This window comes from Panthera pardus, unplaced genomic scaffold (genome assembly GCF_024362965.1).
Source record: "Panthera pardus isolate Hobbes unplaced genomic scaffold, ASM2436296v1 HiC_scaffold_6, whole genome shotgun sequence".
NCBI lineage: Eukaryota > Metazoa > Chordata > Mammalia > Carnivora > Felidae > Panthera > Panthera pardus.
Genome location: NW_026526991.1, coordinates 45765604 through 45784111, shown reverse-complemented (window position 1 = coordinate 45784111; position 18508 = coordinate 45765604). Strand labels below are relative to the sequence as shown.

Genomic DNA, 18508 nt, shown 5'->3' with positions numbered 1-18508 from the left:
GGTATTCATTTGTCATTCAACTTTTATACTAAGACATTGGTGTTTGGATTTTTTTCAGACATTTCTATGACAACCCCATTCAGCTTGTTGGAAGATCCGCTTTTCAACATTTACCTGAACTAAGAACACTGTAAGTTTTTCTCTTGCAGATCGCTTTCCCTTGTAGGGTTGTTGTAAAAACCACATGCATATTTTAAGTTAAAGTGCTTTGAAAATGGCACTAAAATTACCCCTTTCTGGAAACTTCTTTTGATAGTACTCATGTACCCCTCCTTCTAGGACTTTGAATGGTGCCTCACAAATAACTGAATTTCCTGATTTAACTGGAACTGCGAGCCTGGAGAGTTTGTAAGTACTCGAATAGGCTCTTGACTTGGCCCAGCACACACACTGCCCTTGAAGCCTGACCAGTCTTAAAGTCAGTGAATAAAAATATGTCACTGTGCAATGCCTGAATAAAAGAATTATGTCTGGTTTGTGTTTCAACAGGACTTTAACTGGAGCACAGATCTCATCTCTTCCTCAAACCGCCTGCGATCAGTTACCTAATCTGCAAGTGCTGTGCGTATCAGGAAGGCAGTAACATTGTGTAAACAGGCAACTTCCATCTAGGAGCAAAATGGCAGGCGTTATTTCAATAATGCTTTAAAAGGGGAGAAAGTTCTTTCCTTGCAGGGCTCCAGCAGGTCGGTCCTCCCTCACCCCCGTGGGGGGTTAGGGAATTGACTCTCTCATGTGACCCCGGTAATGGTGGCGGCACACCCTTTGTTCCCAAGTTCCATCCAGTCTCCCATTAGAGTTTCAACTGGCACACGTTTCCTGTCAGAAAATGGATATGAACAAGCCTAGATAACTTAATTTCCCCTTCTTTGCAGAGCAGAAAAAAATTACCTAATGGATTAAAAACCCAATATGGATGCCAAAATAAAAAATTAAGTTATCAGACCCATACAAACCTTGATAAAGGTGACCAAACATTCTTCCGGTATAGTTGTGGGTGCCATGTTCTAGTGTTTCCTCTAATGGTTAAACAGCTTGCATTTATTATTTCTGTTGACTTGGGTTGTTGGTTTTTTTTCCTCTGCCTTTCCCTTTCTGAAAAGTAGTTTATAGGAATTTGAAGAGCTTTGTTTTGACCTTCCATTTTCAGCCCTTCCCCTCAACTCCCAACCCTATTACCATCCTCTCATGCATTGTGGGAACTTAATGAATGGACCCTTAGTCTCCAGTCCTGGCTGTGTTCTCACAGAGGAGACATCTGTGTCAGTTGAATGCCTCTAATTCCACCACAGGCTTCACCCAGTAGCAGAGGTACAAGCAGCACTACAAGTGTAAGGGGAAGAATGGGAATGTCTGCCATAATGATTCTGCCTTCCCCTCTCCCCAGCCCCCTAGCCACTTCAGACTTCAGTTGTTCAGTGATAGGAGATTGTAATAACACCACGTGACAGCCTTGGAGTCAGTCATTTGTGTGTAAAGGGAGGGAACATAGAGTAAGTCTCCTCCTCTTCTCCCACATCGCCCTCTGAGGTGTAGATACAGATGAGGAAGCTGAGAATTAGGACAGTTAAGCACATTTGTCAAAGTCACACAGCAAGAAAGTAGCAGAGTCCAAATTCAAATACAGGCAGTTTGATTGAATACCAGGAGAGAGTGCATGAACACCAGGTAGTGGAAATCTTAGGGGCCATTTTAGAATTCTGCCTACCCACCCAAAATGGCATAATTACCCTCATTTCTCAAGGAAACTGGCTTAATAACATGACTAAGATTTCACAGGCTATAGCTAATACTTAAGGAGCCAGCATTTAAACTGCATCTGTCTCCACTATGTCACATAGCAAATGGTAAACCACCCAGGTCTAGAATTGCATAAATTGGCTAAGAGCAAAGTCCCTGGTCTGTTTTTCTGGTTCAAATCCCGTCTCTCTATACACCAGCAAGAGATCTTGAGCAAGTTATTTATCCCTTCTGGGGTTCCATTTCCCAGTCTATAAAATAGAGACATAGCCATTTCCTTCAGAGGATCATCATGAGGATTAAATGAATTACTACATGTCAGACACTTATACCAGCACTGGAACATCGTAAACTCTCAGGCAGTGTTAGCTCTTATCAACTTCTTTCTCATTTCCCTTAAACCATTATTCTTTCTTCAAGCTATTCTTTCCTCAAGCTGAAACTTGAAAGGTCTGAAAGAATACAAATCCATTAACCACAGAAGCTTGTCATTTTCAAAGCACTTCAACCTGTAATTTTGATTTGTTCTTCACAACACTGCAAGATCAGCAGGTATCTTCTCATTTAAGGAGAGAACTAAAAAAGGTATAATGCTTTGACCAACATATTGACGAAGTTGAAGAATCCAAGTTGAGGCTGAGAATAGGACTCAGGGTCCCTACCTCTACTACAGTCTACTTTATGTTCTGGAAACATAGGTCTGCGAGCTTCCACCCTTTGGCTGAATCATCCACTGAGTACCTATACATGAAGAAACTGCCCCCAAGTTGCCTCACCTCCATGGGAATTCCCTGGCTGTGTGTGGCTTTCCCCACTAAGTAGCTGGTGATCTTAAGCAAATTATTTCACATTGTATGGTGATAATCAGTGTCTCCCTCATAAGGTGACCACAGGTCAAATGAAATAATTTAGGTAAAGCTGTAAACATGGTGTCTATATTTAAGAAGTGCTTCATCAATGTTAGCCATGAAAATCATTAGGTAGAAGGTAGGTAGAAGGTGACACTGGGTCTTTACATGGAAGAAGGTTTTATGTATCCTCTACTAAGAGGTGCACAGGAAGGATTTGTCTCCTTGCAGTGTGTGGAGATGAGTGAACCAAATTATTATCAGCTTTGATGATATGTATGTCCATTTTATCACATTTACTACTTTTTAAAAATATACACCGAATTTTTAACCAGGTGTATTTGTGCGTAGGTGTGGGGTATGGTTTTGGGTTTTTTCATATTTTGTTTGGTTTAGTTTGGTCTTTCAAGCCTCTAGTATAAACTACAAACTTGTGTTTGCAAACAGCTTCATTTGCATTATTTGTGTGTGGTAACTGAACTGTATTTCTATATGAATTCCATTTATTCACTAAATGTAGAAAAAAGTGATCAATTACAAGAACAAGATAATTTAAAAGCCTCTTAGAAAACAGTATGGATTTTTCAGTTCCATGGTGGCGATCTGGTTTTAAGAATTAGAATCAGGCATGAAAGTGTGTTAGTTGATTAGCCGATAACTTTTAAAACATGAGACAAGATTTTTTTTAAATATCTATGTTACTTTATCTACCAGCTTTCTTTTTTTAAGCTTTCTGCAAATTACCATGGCTTGTTTTAGATTAGTTATATTATACTATAAATATGTCCAGATGTTTTTGTTATTCTGTAATTTGTTGAGTTTTGGCTGAAGACTTTCTTAGATTTTTTTCCCCCTTGTAGTGATTGATTTCAAAGTTAGTGCTATGTTTTGACTTGTTGTTGGATTTTTTTTTAGCTGATTAGAAAAGAACCAACAATGATTCTCTTAGCTGTAGAGATATAGCAGCTCCTAGAAAGAGAGACACAATTATTTAATTTAATTTGGACTCATTTCAGCAAGATAATAGCTAGAACATTGTAGATCATCACTAACAAAATATAAATAAATTTGTTAAGTAAATTATTTAAATCAATTAAAGAAGTACAACAGCCACATTTCAGTAAACGTTTGGATCTATGCTTAATCCAATAATGCCTCTGACTACCTGCTCCATGTCAGGGCTGGGGAAACGTTCAGAGTCTGCCTTTGGGAGATATATCATCTTGGAGAGGAAAGGAGAGCAAAGCATGTTTCCTTAAGATTAATATATAACAGATTTTCCCTTTTGTACCTTCTGTTTTTCAGAGATCTATCTTACAACCTGCTGGAAGATTTACCCAGTTTTTCAGTCTGCCAAAAGCTTCAGAAAATGTACGTCTATAATAGTTTCTAAGCCACTTAGCAAAGAACAAGAGCCAAAACTCACTTTTCCAGGGGTCATTGGTTTGCTTGCCCTGCAGGTCGCTGGGGAGGCATTTGGTGCTTTTCCCTTCTTATACACACAAGGAGTGACTGTGTAGGATGCCTATTAAGTTGGGAAACACAGATAATATTATTTTTCTATGCATTGTACTGTAAGTAAAGCATTTATTATGCTTTTTTTCTTTCTTCCCCCAAACTTGGTGATATAAGAACTGAGTTTATTTGAGCTTTGGAATTTTTCTAAACTTATATATCCAGTGAGTGACGTTACTTTTAAATACAGGAAGGACTTGGGTTTGTTGGGGTGTTGGTTCCACATAGTCATCCTTAGAGGAGGTGCCCTATTTGTCTGTCATATTTGAGGTGCCATGGATGCTACTTACACATGAAACATGCTAACCTTCTTGCCTCCTCTACAAAGGATCAGCCTTATTGCTTTTTTTCATGTTTATTTATTTATTTTTTCGAGAGAGGGAGAAAGTGCACGCAGAGTCAGAGAGGGGCAGAGAGAGGGAGAGAGAAAATCTCGAGCAGGCTCTGCTCTGTCAGCCAGAGCCCGATGAGGAGCTTGTTCTCAGGACCGGGAGATCATGACCTGAGTCCAAACCAAGAGTTGGATGCTTAACCAACTGAGCCACCCGGGCGCCCCAGCATTATTGCTTTATAGACATACTTCGGTTTTGATCAAAACAATATTAACCATCTGGGGTGCCTGGGTGCTCATGGTTTCCACTCAGGTCATGATCTCATGGTTTTTGCGTGACGGAGCCCCCGTCGGGCTCTGTGCTGACAGTGACAGCCCTGCTTGGGATTCTCTCTCTCTTCTTTCTTTCCCTCTCTCTCTGCCCCTCCCCCACCCTCTCAGTCTTCCTCAAAATAAGTAAATAAACTTAAAAAAAAAAAAACAATATTAACCATCGGTCTTTTCCCACTTAATTTTTCCCTGAATGCCTTTGGGTGATTAAGAGGGAAAAAGAAAGACAAATCCGTCTTTAAAAGGTAAGGATTTGACTCTCTTGAAGACCCCCAAAGAATACTAGAATGACTCACAAGGCAGAGCCAGCAGGCGCCAAGTGATTGAATGATGATGGCATTTGGAATATAGTTTTACATCCACCCGAAAGAACTCGTTGCTCTGAAAGAGCGGCAACGCTTAAGTGTATAAATTGGAATGTTCTTCTTTAAACAAAACAAAAAATTTTTAATCAGTCACTTGACACTCATATTTCATGTGTTCCTTTGATTGAGGGCAGGTAATCTTTCTGTAGAAGTACTCCGAAAACTAATCTTTGAAACCAGTGACTTTGAAATCAATCTTTGGAACTCTGTCGTTTCAGAGACCTGCGACATAATGAAATCTTTGAAATTAAAGTTGACACTTTCCAGCAGTTGCTCAGCCTCCGAGCTCTGTGAGTACTGCCTGCCAGCGCCTTTCCCAACACAGAGCGCTTTCTTTCTCTTTCGGGTCTTCCCCAATGTTTTCTTTCCACTGGACACTGGAATTGTTGGGCTTTCGTGCCTGTATTTGCCATCAAAGGGCAAGTATCCTGCTCGTGATAATTTCCAGGAGTATATTCAAAAGTAGTAAATTTGCAGTCTGCTCTCTGATATGAAACTTGAATGAAGAGGAAGGAGGCCAAGCTGTTGAATCACCTACGAAATGCGTTTCTGTCAGCAGCCTGGAATTGGTAGGGATTTCCACACGGAAATGGGATGACCACACAATACTTCCTGCCCATTCGTTTTTCCTGGGGAAACAGTTTTCAAGATGTGTCTCAAAGTGCTTAAGAGCCGTCATGGGGCCACCGTCAAGAATGCAGGTTCCAGGTCCTTACCTGCCTCATGAGTTAGAATCTCTGAGGTGGTTCAGGTGGGTCCCGACGATCTGCTTTTTAACAAGTACCCTAAGGTTTGAGCACAACTGCCCTGGAAAGGCTTCTGTTGATCAGATGAGTAAGAATTGTAAATACAGTATCTAATTCCATTTTATGAATGAAAACACCATGTATTAACCATAAACTTAAAAAAGAAAACCTTGGTAACAGATTGTTTTCTGTGTCAGTTAAGTCTTTTTCACCTCCAAACTGAGTTTCAATGTAGTTTTGATGAATAATGACAATATAGAATGTTTAAACTCGGTATATTTTGATAAAACCCCCTTTTTCCCTAAGGTTTTTCTTTCTTCTTTTTTTTTTAATGTTTATTTTTGAGAGAGAGAGAGAGAGAGAGAGAGTCAGAGCATGAGTGGGGGAGGGGCAGAAAGATTGGGAGACAGAATCTAAAGCAGGCTCCAGTCTCCGAGCTGTCAGCACAGACGTGGGGCTCGAACTCAGGAGCCATGAGATCATGACCTGAGCCAAAGTCGGAGGCTTAACCGACTGAGCCACCCAGGCGCCCCCTAAAGTTTTTCTGAATACTTAAGAGACTATATCCTTGTAAAATAATACTATTCCTCAAAACATTTTAAATTTACCTTTAAGAATCATCTTCTAAAAATTTACCTTGAAAACTATCTCGTTCTGAATTTAAGTATGTTGCCCTTCCCATTTGTTTTATATCAGCTTGTGAAGTTCTTCTACTTTTTTTTAAATAAATGTAAAACAAAAAATACATTACCTCCTTTCATTACCTGCCTTTTTCATCCAGTTGGAGTTCTGGCTGTTTCCAAAGGTCAGTTCCATTTTAAAAGGCTGAAACAGTTGGTAACACTCTATTATGTCATTGAATTTGCTAATAGAGTAGAACTTAAATGTTCTCATCAAAAAAAAAAAATTTTTTTCATATGCACATGAAATAGAAGACTGATCTCTAACGATAGCAAAAGAATGGGATCCTGAAGGCTACATGTATGAGTGTCGCTGAATTCTTCCAGCCCCTTAGACCTCACATCCATCACTCACCCAACTCTGCCAACTCCAGTTCAGCTGCTCTTCTGCCACTGGCCCATCATGGGTCTCCACTCATCCATCCCATTCTCTAAAGAGAATCTTTCTCAAACAGAAGTCTAATCATGGTACTTTCCCTGCTTCAAGAATCTTTTTAGTCCCCTATTGTCTTCAAATCCACACCAGACTTCCCAGCACCACCTTCAAAATCTGACTCCAACCTCCTGACTCTTACCCAGGTATTCCAGTCCCCTGACACATGGTGGCCATTTCCCCTATTCCTGTTGCCCATCGGATTCCTCTCCACCCTTGACTCGTCCCCTGCCCATGCCACAAGAACAAGATCTGCGAGCCCACTCCACTCTGATGCACTTTGCACGTTCTCTGCTACGGGACTCAACACTCAGCTCTGCCACGGGTAGACTATGCCCTGGCCCCCAAATGACAAGAACTCTTTTATCTTCTTATCCCCAGGGTCAGGTGCAGTGGCTCTCATTATTTACTTAAGAATTCCAAACATATTCCAAGCGAAACATCATCAGGTTCTCTGATGTCAGTTAGCTTGAGTTTGAATCCCAGCTCCTGAGATTATTCTGTGACTTTGAGCAAGTCACTTAATACTCTGTGCCTCTCTTCACACCAGTAAAATGGGGCTAATGACAATACCTACCTCTTAGAGTTGTGTTAAGGGTTATGAGACAATACGTGTGAAAAAACAACTCATAACCCAACCTGGCACATGGTAAATATGCAATAGTATCATGATGGTGTTTGTTGTTATCATTATTACAACAAGTATATATCCTCTTAAGATGTATCAGTAAGGGTCTTGGCAGGAAATGGTGCAAATGAAGAGACATTTGCATAGGTGGTGGTGGGGAGTAAGCAAGGGATGGGCTCTCGGGAACCAACAACATGGCCAAGACTGAGGCTAACGGAACACAGGCACAGAGAAGGGATGCTGTGGTTGAGAAACATGCAGCTGCCACCAGACAAGATTCCAAAACAGAGAAGGAGCACAGGTGCCCAAGTTGTCTCTCCTGGGCTTCTGACTGCAGACAGTAGGGAGCCCCTGGGCACGTGGCCTGCAGGGTCAGCCCCAGGCACAGAACAGGGTAGGAGAGTGGAAGTGGCTCCTCCCGGGGCTGCTGCGAACATTCCAGCACACAGACATACCAACACAAGTGGAATTACAGTCCTTTGAACATACAAATTCTCCCATATTTGTTTTAAATCCAGTCAAATTGCTATAAAGCCCCATGGCAGGACTTGGCCTATACTCCTGATAATTCCTCTCTGTGAAGCTCCCTGGGCACCCATGTTCTACTCACAGCCACCAGAGACTTTGACAGATGGCATGACTTGCTTCCTTCACTGGACATAAGTTTTATGAGCAGCTCAGGAGAAGACTGTGTCCTCACTCAATTACCCAACCCCCAAATGTGGCTCCCCCACTGCTTCCCTACCATATCCTCCCCTTGTTAGCCAAAATTTTTTTCTGTTCTGGCAGCAGGAATGGATCAAAATAAAAAGCCTTCCAGTTTCACCCAGTTTAGGGAGACTTTCAAAGGAATATAAATGTTCTTCGAATACCATTTATCCAAGATAATTCAAGAGGCTCAGTACCATAAATAAATCACTCATTTGTGCTAGAGAAGTTGACAGTGATCACTTTCAGTTTCCTCAAATGTCTATACCTTAGTTATACTTATTAGTTAGGCATTTTAAAAATACAAGTTTTAAGTTCATTGTTTCTTTTTTGAAATGTGGAAGTTCTTATTCCTGCTGAATCACCTACATTTCAGTGTGTATGCGTGTGCATGTGTGTATCTGTTTAGTGAATTTTATTTCTCCATAAATTGTAGGTTTTCTTTTATCAAAGGATTTTATTTCCAACATATTAGCACCCTTTTATATTTATTTTGCAGCTAAGAATTTAAATGTACATCTCCTTTACTGGGAATTTATTTATTTTTTAATGTTTATTTATTTTTGAGAAAGAGAGAGAGAGAGAGACAGAGCGTGAAAAGGGGAGGGGCATAGAGAGAGGGACACACCGAATCCAAAGCAAGCTCCAGGCTCTGAGCTGTCAGCCTGGAGCCCAACACAGGGCTCAAACTCATGAACCAAGAGATCGTGACCTGAGCCAAAGTCGGATGCTTAACCAACTGAGCCACCCAGGTGCCCCTTATAAAAAAAAAAAAAAAAAAAAAAAAAAACCTTCTCTGTGTGGGGCCTGTGTGGCTCAGTTGGGTAAGCATCTTACTACAGCTCAGGTCATGACCTATGGCTCAAGTCATGATCTCATGGTTCTTGAGTTCAAGCCCCATGTTGGGCTCTGCACTAACAGCACAGAGCCTGCTTGGGATTCTCTCTCTCCCTCTCTCTCTGCCCCTCCCCTGCTCGCTCTCTCTCTGTTTCTCAGAATAAATAAACATTAAAAAAAAAAAAAAACTTCTGTGTTTCTCTTAAAGCCTGACATATCTGACAATGTACACAAAGTGTTGCTGCATTTCATTACATTTCCAGGGACATTTTATCTACTTCACATTTACTTGCTTGTCAGTGGAAGAGCCTCAGAAGTTCCTGTCTTACTGCTCCTCTATCCCTACTCACCTCAGAGACACCCTAATAAAATTTTACAAGCATGTTCAAGTCACCTTTTTCACAGAGAATAAAATCTAAAATATCCACCTGAATGATTTCTCCTTGATTGATTTAAAACAAGATTGATTTCAAGTCCGTTCTTTAGTCATTTTTACTACTGATATCTTTATCTGATGTGATCAACTAATTGTTTTGCCCTGAATGGAAGCTAAATTTTGGTAAGAGAATGAATATATATGGTAAAACTTCACACCATCTTTTTAAAATATCATCCTCTCACTTGCCTTGTATATGTATTCTTTTTTTAAATAGGAATTTGGCTTGGAACAAAATTGCCGTTATTCATCCCAATGCCTTTTCCACTTTGCCATCTCTGAGAAAGCTGTGAGTATCTCATGACTTGTTTATGGCATATTTTAAGAAATTGGGGGCCACTTAACTTCCTCACAAATGTCGGTGTTGCTGAAGAAACCGCCACACACAGATTGCCCAGCCCTCAGTTCTCTCCACACTCGAGTGAAGTCAGACCAGGGAGGAACCCTGCCCCTCCAAGGCCATGTGGGCCCTGACTGCGTATTTGAAGAGCTGGGTGACAGCTGTTCTGCTTATTGAAGTGAAATTTTCCACTTTCGCCGAGCAGTCAGGTGGGGTGGAATAAGATGTCATTTCAGTCCCAAAGGGCTTTCATTTTATATTTGCCATCCCAAGAGAAAACTTTCCTGTCCCGCGTTTCCTCCCCTCTGGGCCTCTGAACCCTTTCCTCACCCCTCTCCAGTGGCTAGCAGAGAAAGAAGGAGCTAGTCAGACAGAAGTTAAGGGGAGGATAGGGAATAAACCTGACAGCATCTTCCCCCTCATCCCTAACTTATTCCAGTCAACATCTCTTTTCAAATTAAGTGTAGCGCCTTCTATGGATTTTTGATGTCCCCACCTGGTAAAATACAGCTTATTATAGAAATTACAATTTGGATGCAATTAGGACATTTTCCCCCTGCAATTCTGATTGTAAATAGACATGTTATCAGTAGCTAAACCCACAATGGTTATTTTTACCATGGAGGGTACAGACCCTGCTAAGAAGTTTTTATGGAGGAGTTTAATAATCTTTAAGTTGCTTTTTTTCAACATGGACGCTTTCTGCTAACACAGATTAAAAGCCAATTGTTGTTTGATGTTTTGCAGGGACCTATCGTCCAACCTCCTGTCGTCTTTTCCTGTAACTGGGTTACATGGTTTAACTCACTTAAAATTAACAGGAAATCATGCCTTACAGAGCTTGATATCATCTGAAAACTTTCCAGAACTCAAGTGAGTTTGTCATTAAAACTAATAAGATACATTTGTGGCCATGCGAAATAATAGACGTGTTATAGTAGTTTTCGAAATTTATGAGGTCAAGGGACTCTTTTGAATTGCATTTCATGCCCTCAAGTCCCCCACCCCTGGGGCATTGTTAGGATAAGCCCTGAGGGGAAGAACGTCTTCCTGACCACATTTCCTTTCTTTCTCAAAGATGCCTCCCAGAATCTTAGCGTTCATGGAAAGAGTTTGAAAACCATTGATCCATGGGGTATAAACTAGGACACATAATTAAATAACATTATAATATTATTGTCGTACTGCTTACATTTCTAAATTTATCTAGCTTGTTATATGTTCTAATAAAATGTACTAAATTTATATTTCTTTGAAGAAGTAATGCTCTTTAAAACTTGCTATGCTTATTATTGTTAAAAAAAATCCCTTGAAAGACTATATATGTATATACACATATATATTGTGTGTGTGTGTGTGTGTGTGTGTGTGTGTTTATAGATATATTTTTAAACCACGGTACATTTTACATACTTTTAAAACTATAACCCCAAAAGAGAGTTTGTAAAGTAGAAGAGAGTAAAAATCTAAAAATATCCCCTAAACAACTTTTTTTTATTTCCTTCCAGACTTTGTTTCCAATGTATTTTTAATTGTTAGAATCACAGTACATATACCGCTTACATCATGTTTTCCTTACTTTCCATTATGTCATACTATAAGCACTTTTTAATGGTGCTACAATTTTCCTAGCCGTCGTTTTTTTAACCTTTTTATTATGGAAATTTTCAAGCACCAAAGTAGAGAAAATAATATAATATATGCATCACTCAACCTTAGCAATTGTCAACATTTCATGGCAATAATTTTTAACAACTCCGTTGTTATTATAAATAGTTCTGTAATGAACATCTTTATACACATAATTAATATTTTAGATTATTAAGGCTAAAATCCAAAGACAGAATTATTGAGTGAAAGAAGATGAACGCTATATTTAATAATCCATTTCTTTAAGTGTGTGTTTTTTGTTTGGTTTTGTTCATTTAAAGGGTTATAGAAATGCCTTATGCTTACCAGTGTTGTGCATTTGGAGCATGTGAGAATGTCTATAAAATTTCTAATCAATGGAATAAAGATGACAACAGCAGTACAGATGACCTTCATAAGAAAGATGCTGGAATGTTTCAAATTCAAGGTAAGTCCTATTATGTCACAGTGATGAAATTTTATCTACAATGGTCTTGAAAAGTCATCAAACAGGTCATCTGAACTCCAGACAAGTCCTTATGTAACCAGCCCAGCAAGTTGGAAATCAATCCTACTATTTTTTTTTTTTTTAAGTTTATTTATTTATTTTGAGAGAGAGAAGGAGCAGAGCTGGACACGGGGCAAACTCATGAACTGTGAGATCATGACCTGAGCCAAAACCAAGAGTCAGACGCTTAACTGACTGAGCCACCCAGGTGCCCCTCAATCCCACTACTTAAAGACTCCCAGAGAAAGAGAAATATCCCTTAGGATCATTCTAAAGGTTCATTTTTTTCTGGAAGTGATTTCTTAATACAGTACTTGTATTTATAATTAGATCTCCCTTGGCATATACTGTCCTCAGGGGTAATTCTTAATATTGATGTCAGTATTTCCGTAAGATTTTAAAAGGGCCTCATCCTTATGGATATATTTTTTGTACATGTTTCTGAGTACTTTTCTCCAGAAGATAAAAATCCATTTTTATTCTTATGGCCTGGGAGGAATGGACAACATAAGCATTTAGATGCCTCCATATGTCAGTAGAAAGGCCTAAGAATCCAACTTATTATCCAACTAATTCTAAAACCTTCTCCCCTCCCACCCCCCATAGGGGTATCTGTCAGGGAGGTGAAATGAGATAATGTCTGTAAAGCGCTTGGCTTTCCTTGAAGTAAGACCTTACTTAAACAGACAGCAATGCACCTCAAACCACACCTGTGATAATGAGGAGGCACCATGGCAGCCCCCACTTTCCTTTGCCTGCCAACCTTGCAAGTTTGCACACAGTCCAAACAGACTGGCTTTTCTTCCTTTGGACCCTAATGATTTGTTGATTCCCAAGCAAGTGTGTCTGTCTGATTCTGTCTGTCTGCACGTTACCTTAACGTTTCTTCCTGTAAACATACCAGTTTAAGGAGCAGATATTTTGGCCCTTGGCTTTTTTGTTTTAGGCCACAGCATGTGTCTTTTGCTCTTGTTTTTTCCTTAGTTTTTGCTCTCCCTGCTTCATCCATGCTAATTTCTACTATATTTATTAACTCTACTATATTTATTAACTTAATTAAAAAAAATTAAGAGTGCCTATTATGTGCCAGAAGGTACACAATGAACAAGAAAAACAAAGTACTTCAAAGGAGTTTATTTTCAAGGGCAGCAATTCTGTATGTTAGATCACAAAACTCCTATTTTATGAGTAGCTAAACTAAGCACCACGCAGTAACTTGATTTGCCCTTTGTTAAGCAGAATTCCCCAGGAAAGATTGAAACTTACTATACCTGATTCTCCCTCTTGTGCTCAGAGAACACAGCCCAGGACATTTGCACTATAGCTATCTAACTGTTTGGTAATTGGATAAAGAGAGGCCCACAGCCTCTCTCTAATTTAAGTCAGTGCAATTTTGTGCTGTCATGAGCTAAGAACAGAATGGTAGAGCTAAAATGTTATCACCGGGAGCCTGGGGTTACCCCTTCCTTACCCTCAGTTCGTCTGGAATACTATGTCATAGAGTAGCTTGATTAGAACTTTATAATAGACTTGCAACTTTATAATAGACTTGCAAGAAAGCCAGAGCCCAGGGAAAAGTGGGATGTCTGGCCTTCAGTTCCCTTCAGTCCCTCAAGGACAATCCAAGACTTTCTTCCCTGGAAGGTAGACCCCAAAACAAGAGCCAGAACTCACCATTCCAGGGCTTCTCATTCCTGCAGATGAGCGTGATCTTGAAGATTTCCTGCTGGACTTTGAGGAAGACCTGAAAGCCCTTCATTCGGCGCAGTGCTCGCCTTCCCCAGGTGAGAAGGGAATCCAATTTGACAACAAATTTCATATTAAAAAAAAAAAAAGAAGAAGAAGAAGGGCATCGGCACTGCCTCAGCGCAGTACCCACCACTGACTCCGAGGCCATCAATGACATACAGGCTACACTTCCAAGCAAAATCTGTGCCACCTTTGTGGCTCTTAAATATCCCTCCCCATGGGGACCTTTAAAATAAAAATGTTCATTCCCTGGAGTTGGTCTCCATTCATAAAGAGGGTTTTTGTGAAACACTTTTGATTCAGATTAATGAAAACTAAAGAATCAATCATATAGTTAGAAGTGTATGCAATTTTTTAAGAGATACTGGCAATTTAGCCTGAACTAGTATGCAGGAATCTTGCTTCATGTAATCATTTTTGAAAGCGATTTCTTTTGTCTTCCCTAAATAGCTATTTGATTAAAGCAAATAATAGATAAGTACAGATAAGTAAAAAAAAAAAAAAAAAAAAAAAGAGCTCTGTAAATATTGACTTCACATAACTGTTTGTCCCATTCCCAGGAACAGAATGGACCAGTTGAAAAAAAAAAAAAAAAAAAAAAGACAGCTGGGAAGGGTTGATATTTTATTTTCAACAACTAGATTGTCTCTGGCTCTCAAACATCAAATGTCATCAAACATCAAGCCAAACCTAAGATGAAATGTTCATGAAATGCATTTTCATACTATCATTGCTTCCTGTTCTAATATTATAGAGTATTTCCCTGGGATCCTCTTTCTCTACTTCCAGAACCTTTTTGAAGCATTCTGAGAAAAATATAATGAAAAGCCCAGGAGATCTGGCTTTTTACCTGGCCCCAACTCTGCATTCTTTGAGGGATCTTAATCAAGTGATTTAAATTCCCCATCTCCATTTCTCTGTGTCAAGCTTGAAAATATGAGCACCTGGTGTTCATGTTTTCACGGGAGTTAAAGAAAGTAGAGCATGCCACAAGGGAACTGTGTGTTACCTCTAGCTGTTACTGGCCTCTCTCTTGGTGTCCTAATAAGAGAAACAAAAAGGTAAATTGGCAGAAGTTGTAAACCCTAGTTTGATACCCAGTCTTTTTCTTGCTTGGATTCTAGGCCCCTTCAAACTCTGCGAATACCTGTTTGGCAGCTGGCTAATCAGAATTGGAGTATGGACCATAGCAGTTTTGGCGCTTACTTGCAATGCCTTGGTGACTTCCACAGTGTTCAGAGCCTCTCTGTACATTTCCTCCATAAAACTGTTAATTGGGTTAATAGCAGCAGTGAACATGCTCATGGGGGTCTCCAGTGCTGTGCTGGCTGGCGTGGACGCGTTCACTTTTGGCAGCTTTGCACAGCATGGTGCGTGGTGGGAGCAGGGGGTCGGTTGTCAGGTCGTTGGCTTTTTGTCCATTTTTGCTTCGGAATCATCTGTTTTCCTGCTTACTCTGGCAGCCCTGGAGCGCGGGTTCTCTGTGAAATGCTCTGCAAAATTTGAAAGGAAAACCCCCTTCTCCAGTCTGAAAGTGATCATTCTGCTCTGTGCGGTGCTGGCCCTGACCATCGCCACGGTTCCACTGCTGGGTGGCAGTGAGTTCAGTGCCTCCCCACTCTGCCTACCCCTGCCCTTTGGCGAGCCCAGCACCACAGGCTACATGGTCGCTCTCGTCTTGCTCAACTCCCTCTGCTTCCTGGTGATGACCATTGCCTACACCAAGCTCTACTGCAATTTGGAAAAGGGAGACCTGGAAAATATTTGGGACTGTTCTATGGTGAAACACATCGCTCTATTGCTCTTCACCAACTGTATCCTTTACTGCCCTGTGGCTTTCTTGTCCTTCTCCTCTTTACTAAACCTCACATTTATCAGTCCTGAAGTCATTAAGTTTATCCTTCTGGTGATTGTCCCGCTTCCTGCATGTCTCAATCCCCTTCTCTACATCCTCTTCAATCCCCATTTTAAGGAAGATCTGGGGAGCCTGGGAAAGCAAACCCACTTCTGGACAAGATCGAGAAACCCAAGCCTGATGTCTATTAACTCTGACGATGTCGAGAAGCAGTCCTGTGACTCAACCCAAGCCTTGGTAACCTTCACCAGTGCCAGCATAGCCTACGACCTACCTTCCAATTCTGTGTCGCCGCCAGCTTACCCAGTGACCGAAAGCTGTCATCTTTCATCGGTGGCATTTGTTCCATGTGTCTAATTAACATGTGAGAGGAAAAGTTTTCAAACACTGAAAACCAAAAAATATGAGATTGAGTACATCAGAGCAGTAACTAAAAAATAGCTGAGCGGAAACTTGTTTGTTTTTAATATCTCTCAGTGTGGAAAAAGCTGAAGACCTTGTTGATACTGGAGAGTGAAAAACAAGTCTAAATGCTGCTTGTATAATTCCTTCAGATATAAGAGATACATCAATCACATTATTTAGGTAAGCCCAGATTCTAAAAAGCAGACTGAAATGTTCAAAAAACATTCTCCATGATTTCCACCGATTCCTTTTTAAACTCACCAATCTAATTATTTGGGGCGAGGGGCAGAACCACTTGCTTACAAAGGTTAGTTTCAGGTTTTCAAACCTGAAAACTCCTTAAAAGATGGTTAGAGGAGTTCAGAAAATAGGGTTTTAAATGGCCTACATTACTAAGTAAAAGTTGTGACCAGTACAATTTCATTTTAATGACCATGTGGATGTGTTAATCCTCCTTTCCCTTTCCTCAGAAAGGATCCTTCCACAGCACCAATCCCCCATGAATGGATAATGTAGGACATTGTTAGTTTACTCATATTCACATCGTTTTTAGAGATGCCAAATTGTATGTATCGGCACTAGATGGTTCCACCTCAGTGAAGTAAAACTGCCTACAAATATTTTGAAAGGAAAATAAATTCTTAAATTGCCATGAAGGCAATCATGTAGAAGTGAGGTTTGCCGTGTCTAATTAATTTTTAACTCTCTGCTGTCCAGAACTCCAAATAAAAGTCCATTGCTGGCAATGGATACACCTAGAAAAGATGGTGTGCAACTCGGGGAGGTTGGGGATTGTTTTTTCTTCAGGTGCACACTTTTTGCAGGGGGCTTTGTGAGTTGATTCAGACTGAGGTGCATCTTAACATAATGATCAAATGCAGACCAACATGAATGAAATCCACCAACATAACTTCTCACACGTGTATCTCTAGTAGCCCTAGCAATGATGTCTGAAACCACTTTGGACTTAACAGGGACTTGGTAACATATCCTCTTTCTTTAGCTTGGTTTTAGCTGTGTTGTCTTTGGACCAACCCACTTGATGTCAGGAACATGACTTCTCTGCTTATTCCATATGTAATACAATACGATGTGTTAAGTATTTTAAGAAGCAAAATTATTAAATACTAAAGGTCAAAGGACTAATTTGTAACTTCCATTATACTACATTAGCTTCAATACATCCAAACCAAAAGACTGTTAGGTAGATTTATTTTTATATAAGCATGTTTATTTTGATCAGATGTTTTAACTTGGAATTGAAAAAAAATACATTTATGAGATGTTTTATAAGATGTGTAAATATAGCACTGTATTTATTACTACAATAAAGATTCGGTAACTCTAAGGACCATGATAAGAAACCATGTACAGTGGCATATTATTCATATATATTGTGTTTCTCTGCCCATTTTCTTTAAATTCATTAACTGTATATAATATGTGTAAATGTATAGTACTTGTAAATAGATTCCAAACCTGCTTTTCTGTTGGGTACAATATAAAAGAAATTTGTAATAAAATGTGTGACTATAAAACAAAATATCTTCAGGCCTTTTACTGAGCCCACAGGCAAATATATGTTCTCCTAAATGTTTTTTTTATTTTTGATGTATAAATACATTTGCTATCTAAGTATGTGCACCTTAATATTTTACATATTTTGGACTTATCTCAAGAAGTAAATTCTTCGCGAGCACAAATCAAAATATCTTTACCAGCTCCTGGATTGTGTTAAGTAGGACTAATAAGCCATCTTGTCATGGTAAATGACTTGGTAAAGTTTATTGTCTCTAATGAGAGTTTGGATTTCATAGCCAAATCCACAACTAGAGAGAAATATATAAGTAACAAATCGATCTTACAATTACTCAACACGAACATGAATTTTCTATGAATTCTTCCTTTAAAAAAAAAACATATTTCAAAACCATATCAAGGCCAAAACGTTTTCTAAGAACACGTGTTTCTCAAGGCACAAAGAAATGCACTGTTCTCCTTCAGTTCCCATCCCTCAAAACATAAGAAATGAAAATGATTTTCTAACCTCTTGTGCCAGACCCTCCCAGCTCCCTCAGCAATTCCTGGTGTCCCCATACAGGTTGCAAGACAAAACTGTCAGGCCTGGGTGGAGGTCCAGCATTATTGCTAAAATGAACCCATATTTACTGAGTGCCCTCAGGGTACCTGGCACCGAGTTTGCTACCTACCCATCAGATATAACCATATGCTTCAACCTAATTTAGTTAACAGGCATCCCATGGCACCAACTGTGCAGCCCACACTTGAGTTGTCTTCAGCTGAAACAAGGGCTCTAACACCATTTCACTCCTCTGAGCCTTGATGGCGGATACAAAAGTTGCTTCTAAAGCAATGGATCTCAGTCCTTCTTAACATACTTGCTTTGGGCACCTAAAGTTAAGAA

General features: G+C 39.8%; 1 protein-coding gene across 3 annotated transcripts in view; it reads left to right on the top strand.

Annotated features, from left to right (window-relative positions):
- LGR5 (leucine rich repeat containing G protein-coupled receptor 5) overlaps window positions 1-17626 on the top strand; it is a 128922-nt gene extending 111296 nt beyond the window's left edge. For all 3 annotated transcript variants that reach the window (XM_019455106.2, XM_019455104.2, XM_019455103.2), the window contains 10 exons: window positions 59-130; window positions 280-348; window positions 490-561; window positions 3894-3959; window positions 5348-5419; window positions 9815-9886; window positions 10685-10810; window positions 11869-12014; window positions 13775-13858; window positions 14948-17626. In XM_019455106.2, the coding sequence (XP_019310651.2) occupies window positions 59-130; window positions 280-348; window positions 490-561; window positions 3894-3959; window positions 5348-5419; window positions 9815-9886; window positions 10685-10810; window positions 11869-12014; window positions 13775-13858; window positions 14948-16035 (1867 nt within the window). In that variant the 3' untranslated portion in view covers window positions 16036-17626. The remainder of the gene's footprint in view (window positions 1-58; window positions 131-279; window positions 349-489; window positions 562-3893; window positions 3960-5347; window positions 5420-9814; window positions 9887-10684; window positions 10811-11868; window positions 12015-13774; window positions 13859-14947) is intronic.
- The last annotated feature ends 882 nt before the right edge of the window (window positions 17627-18508 follow it).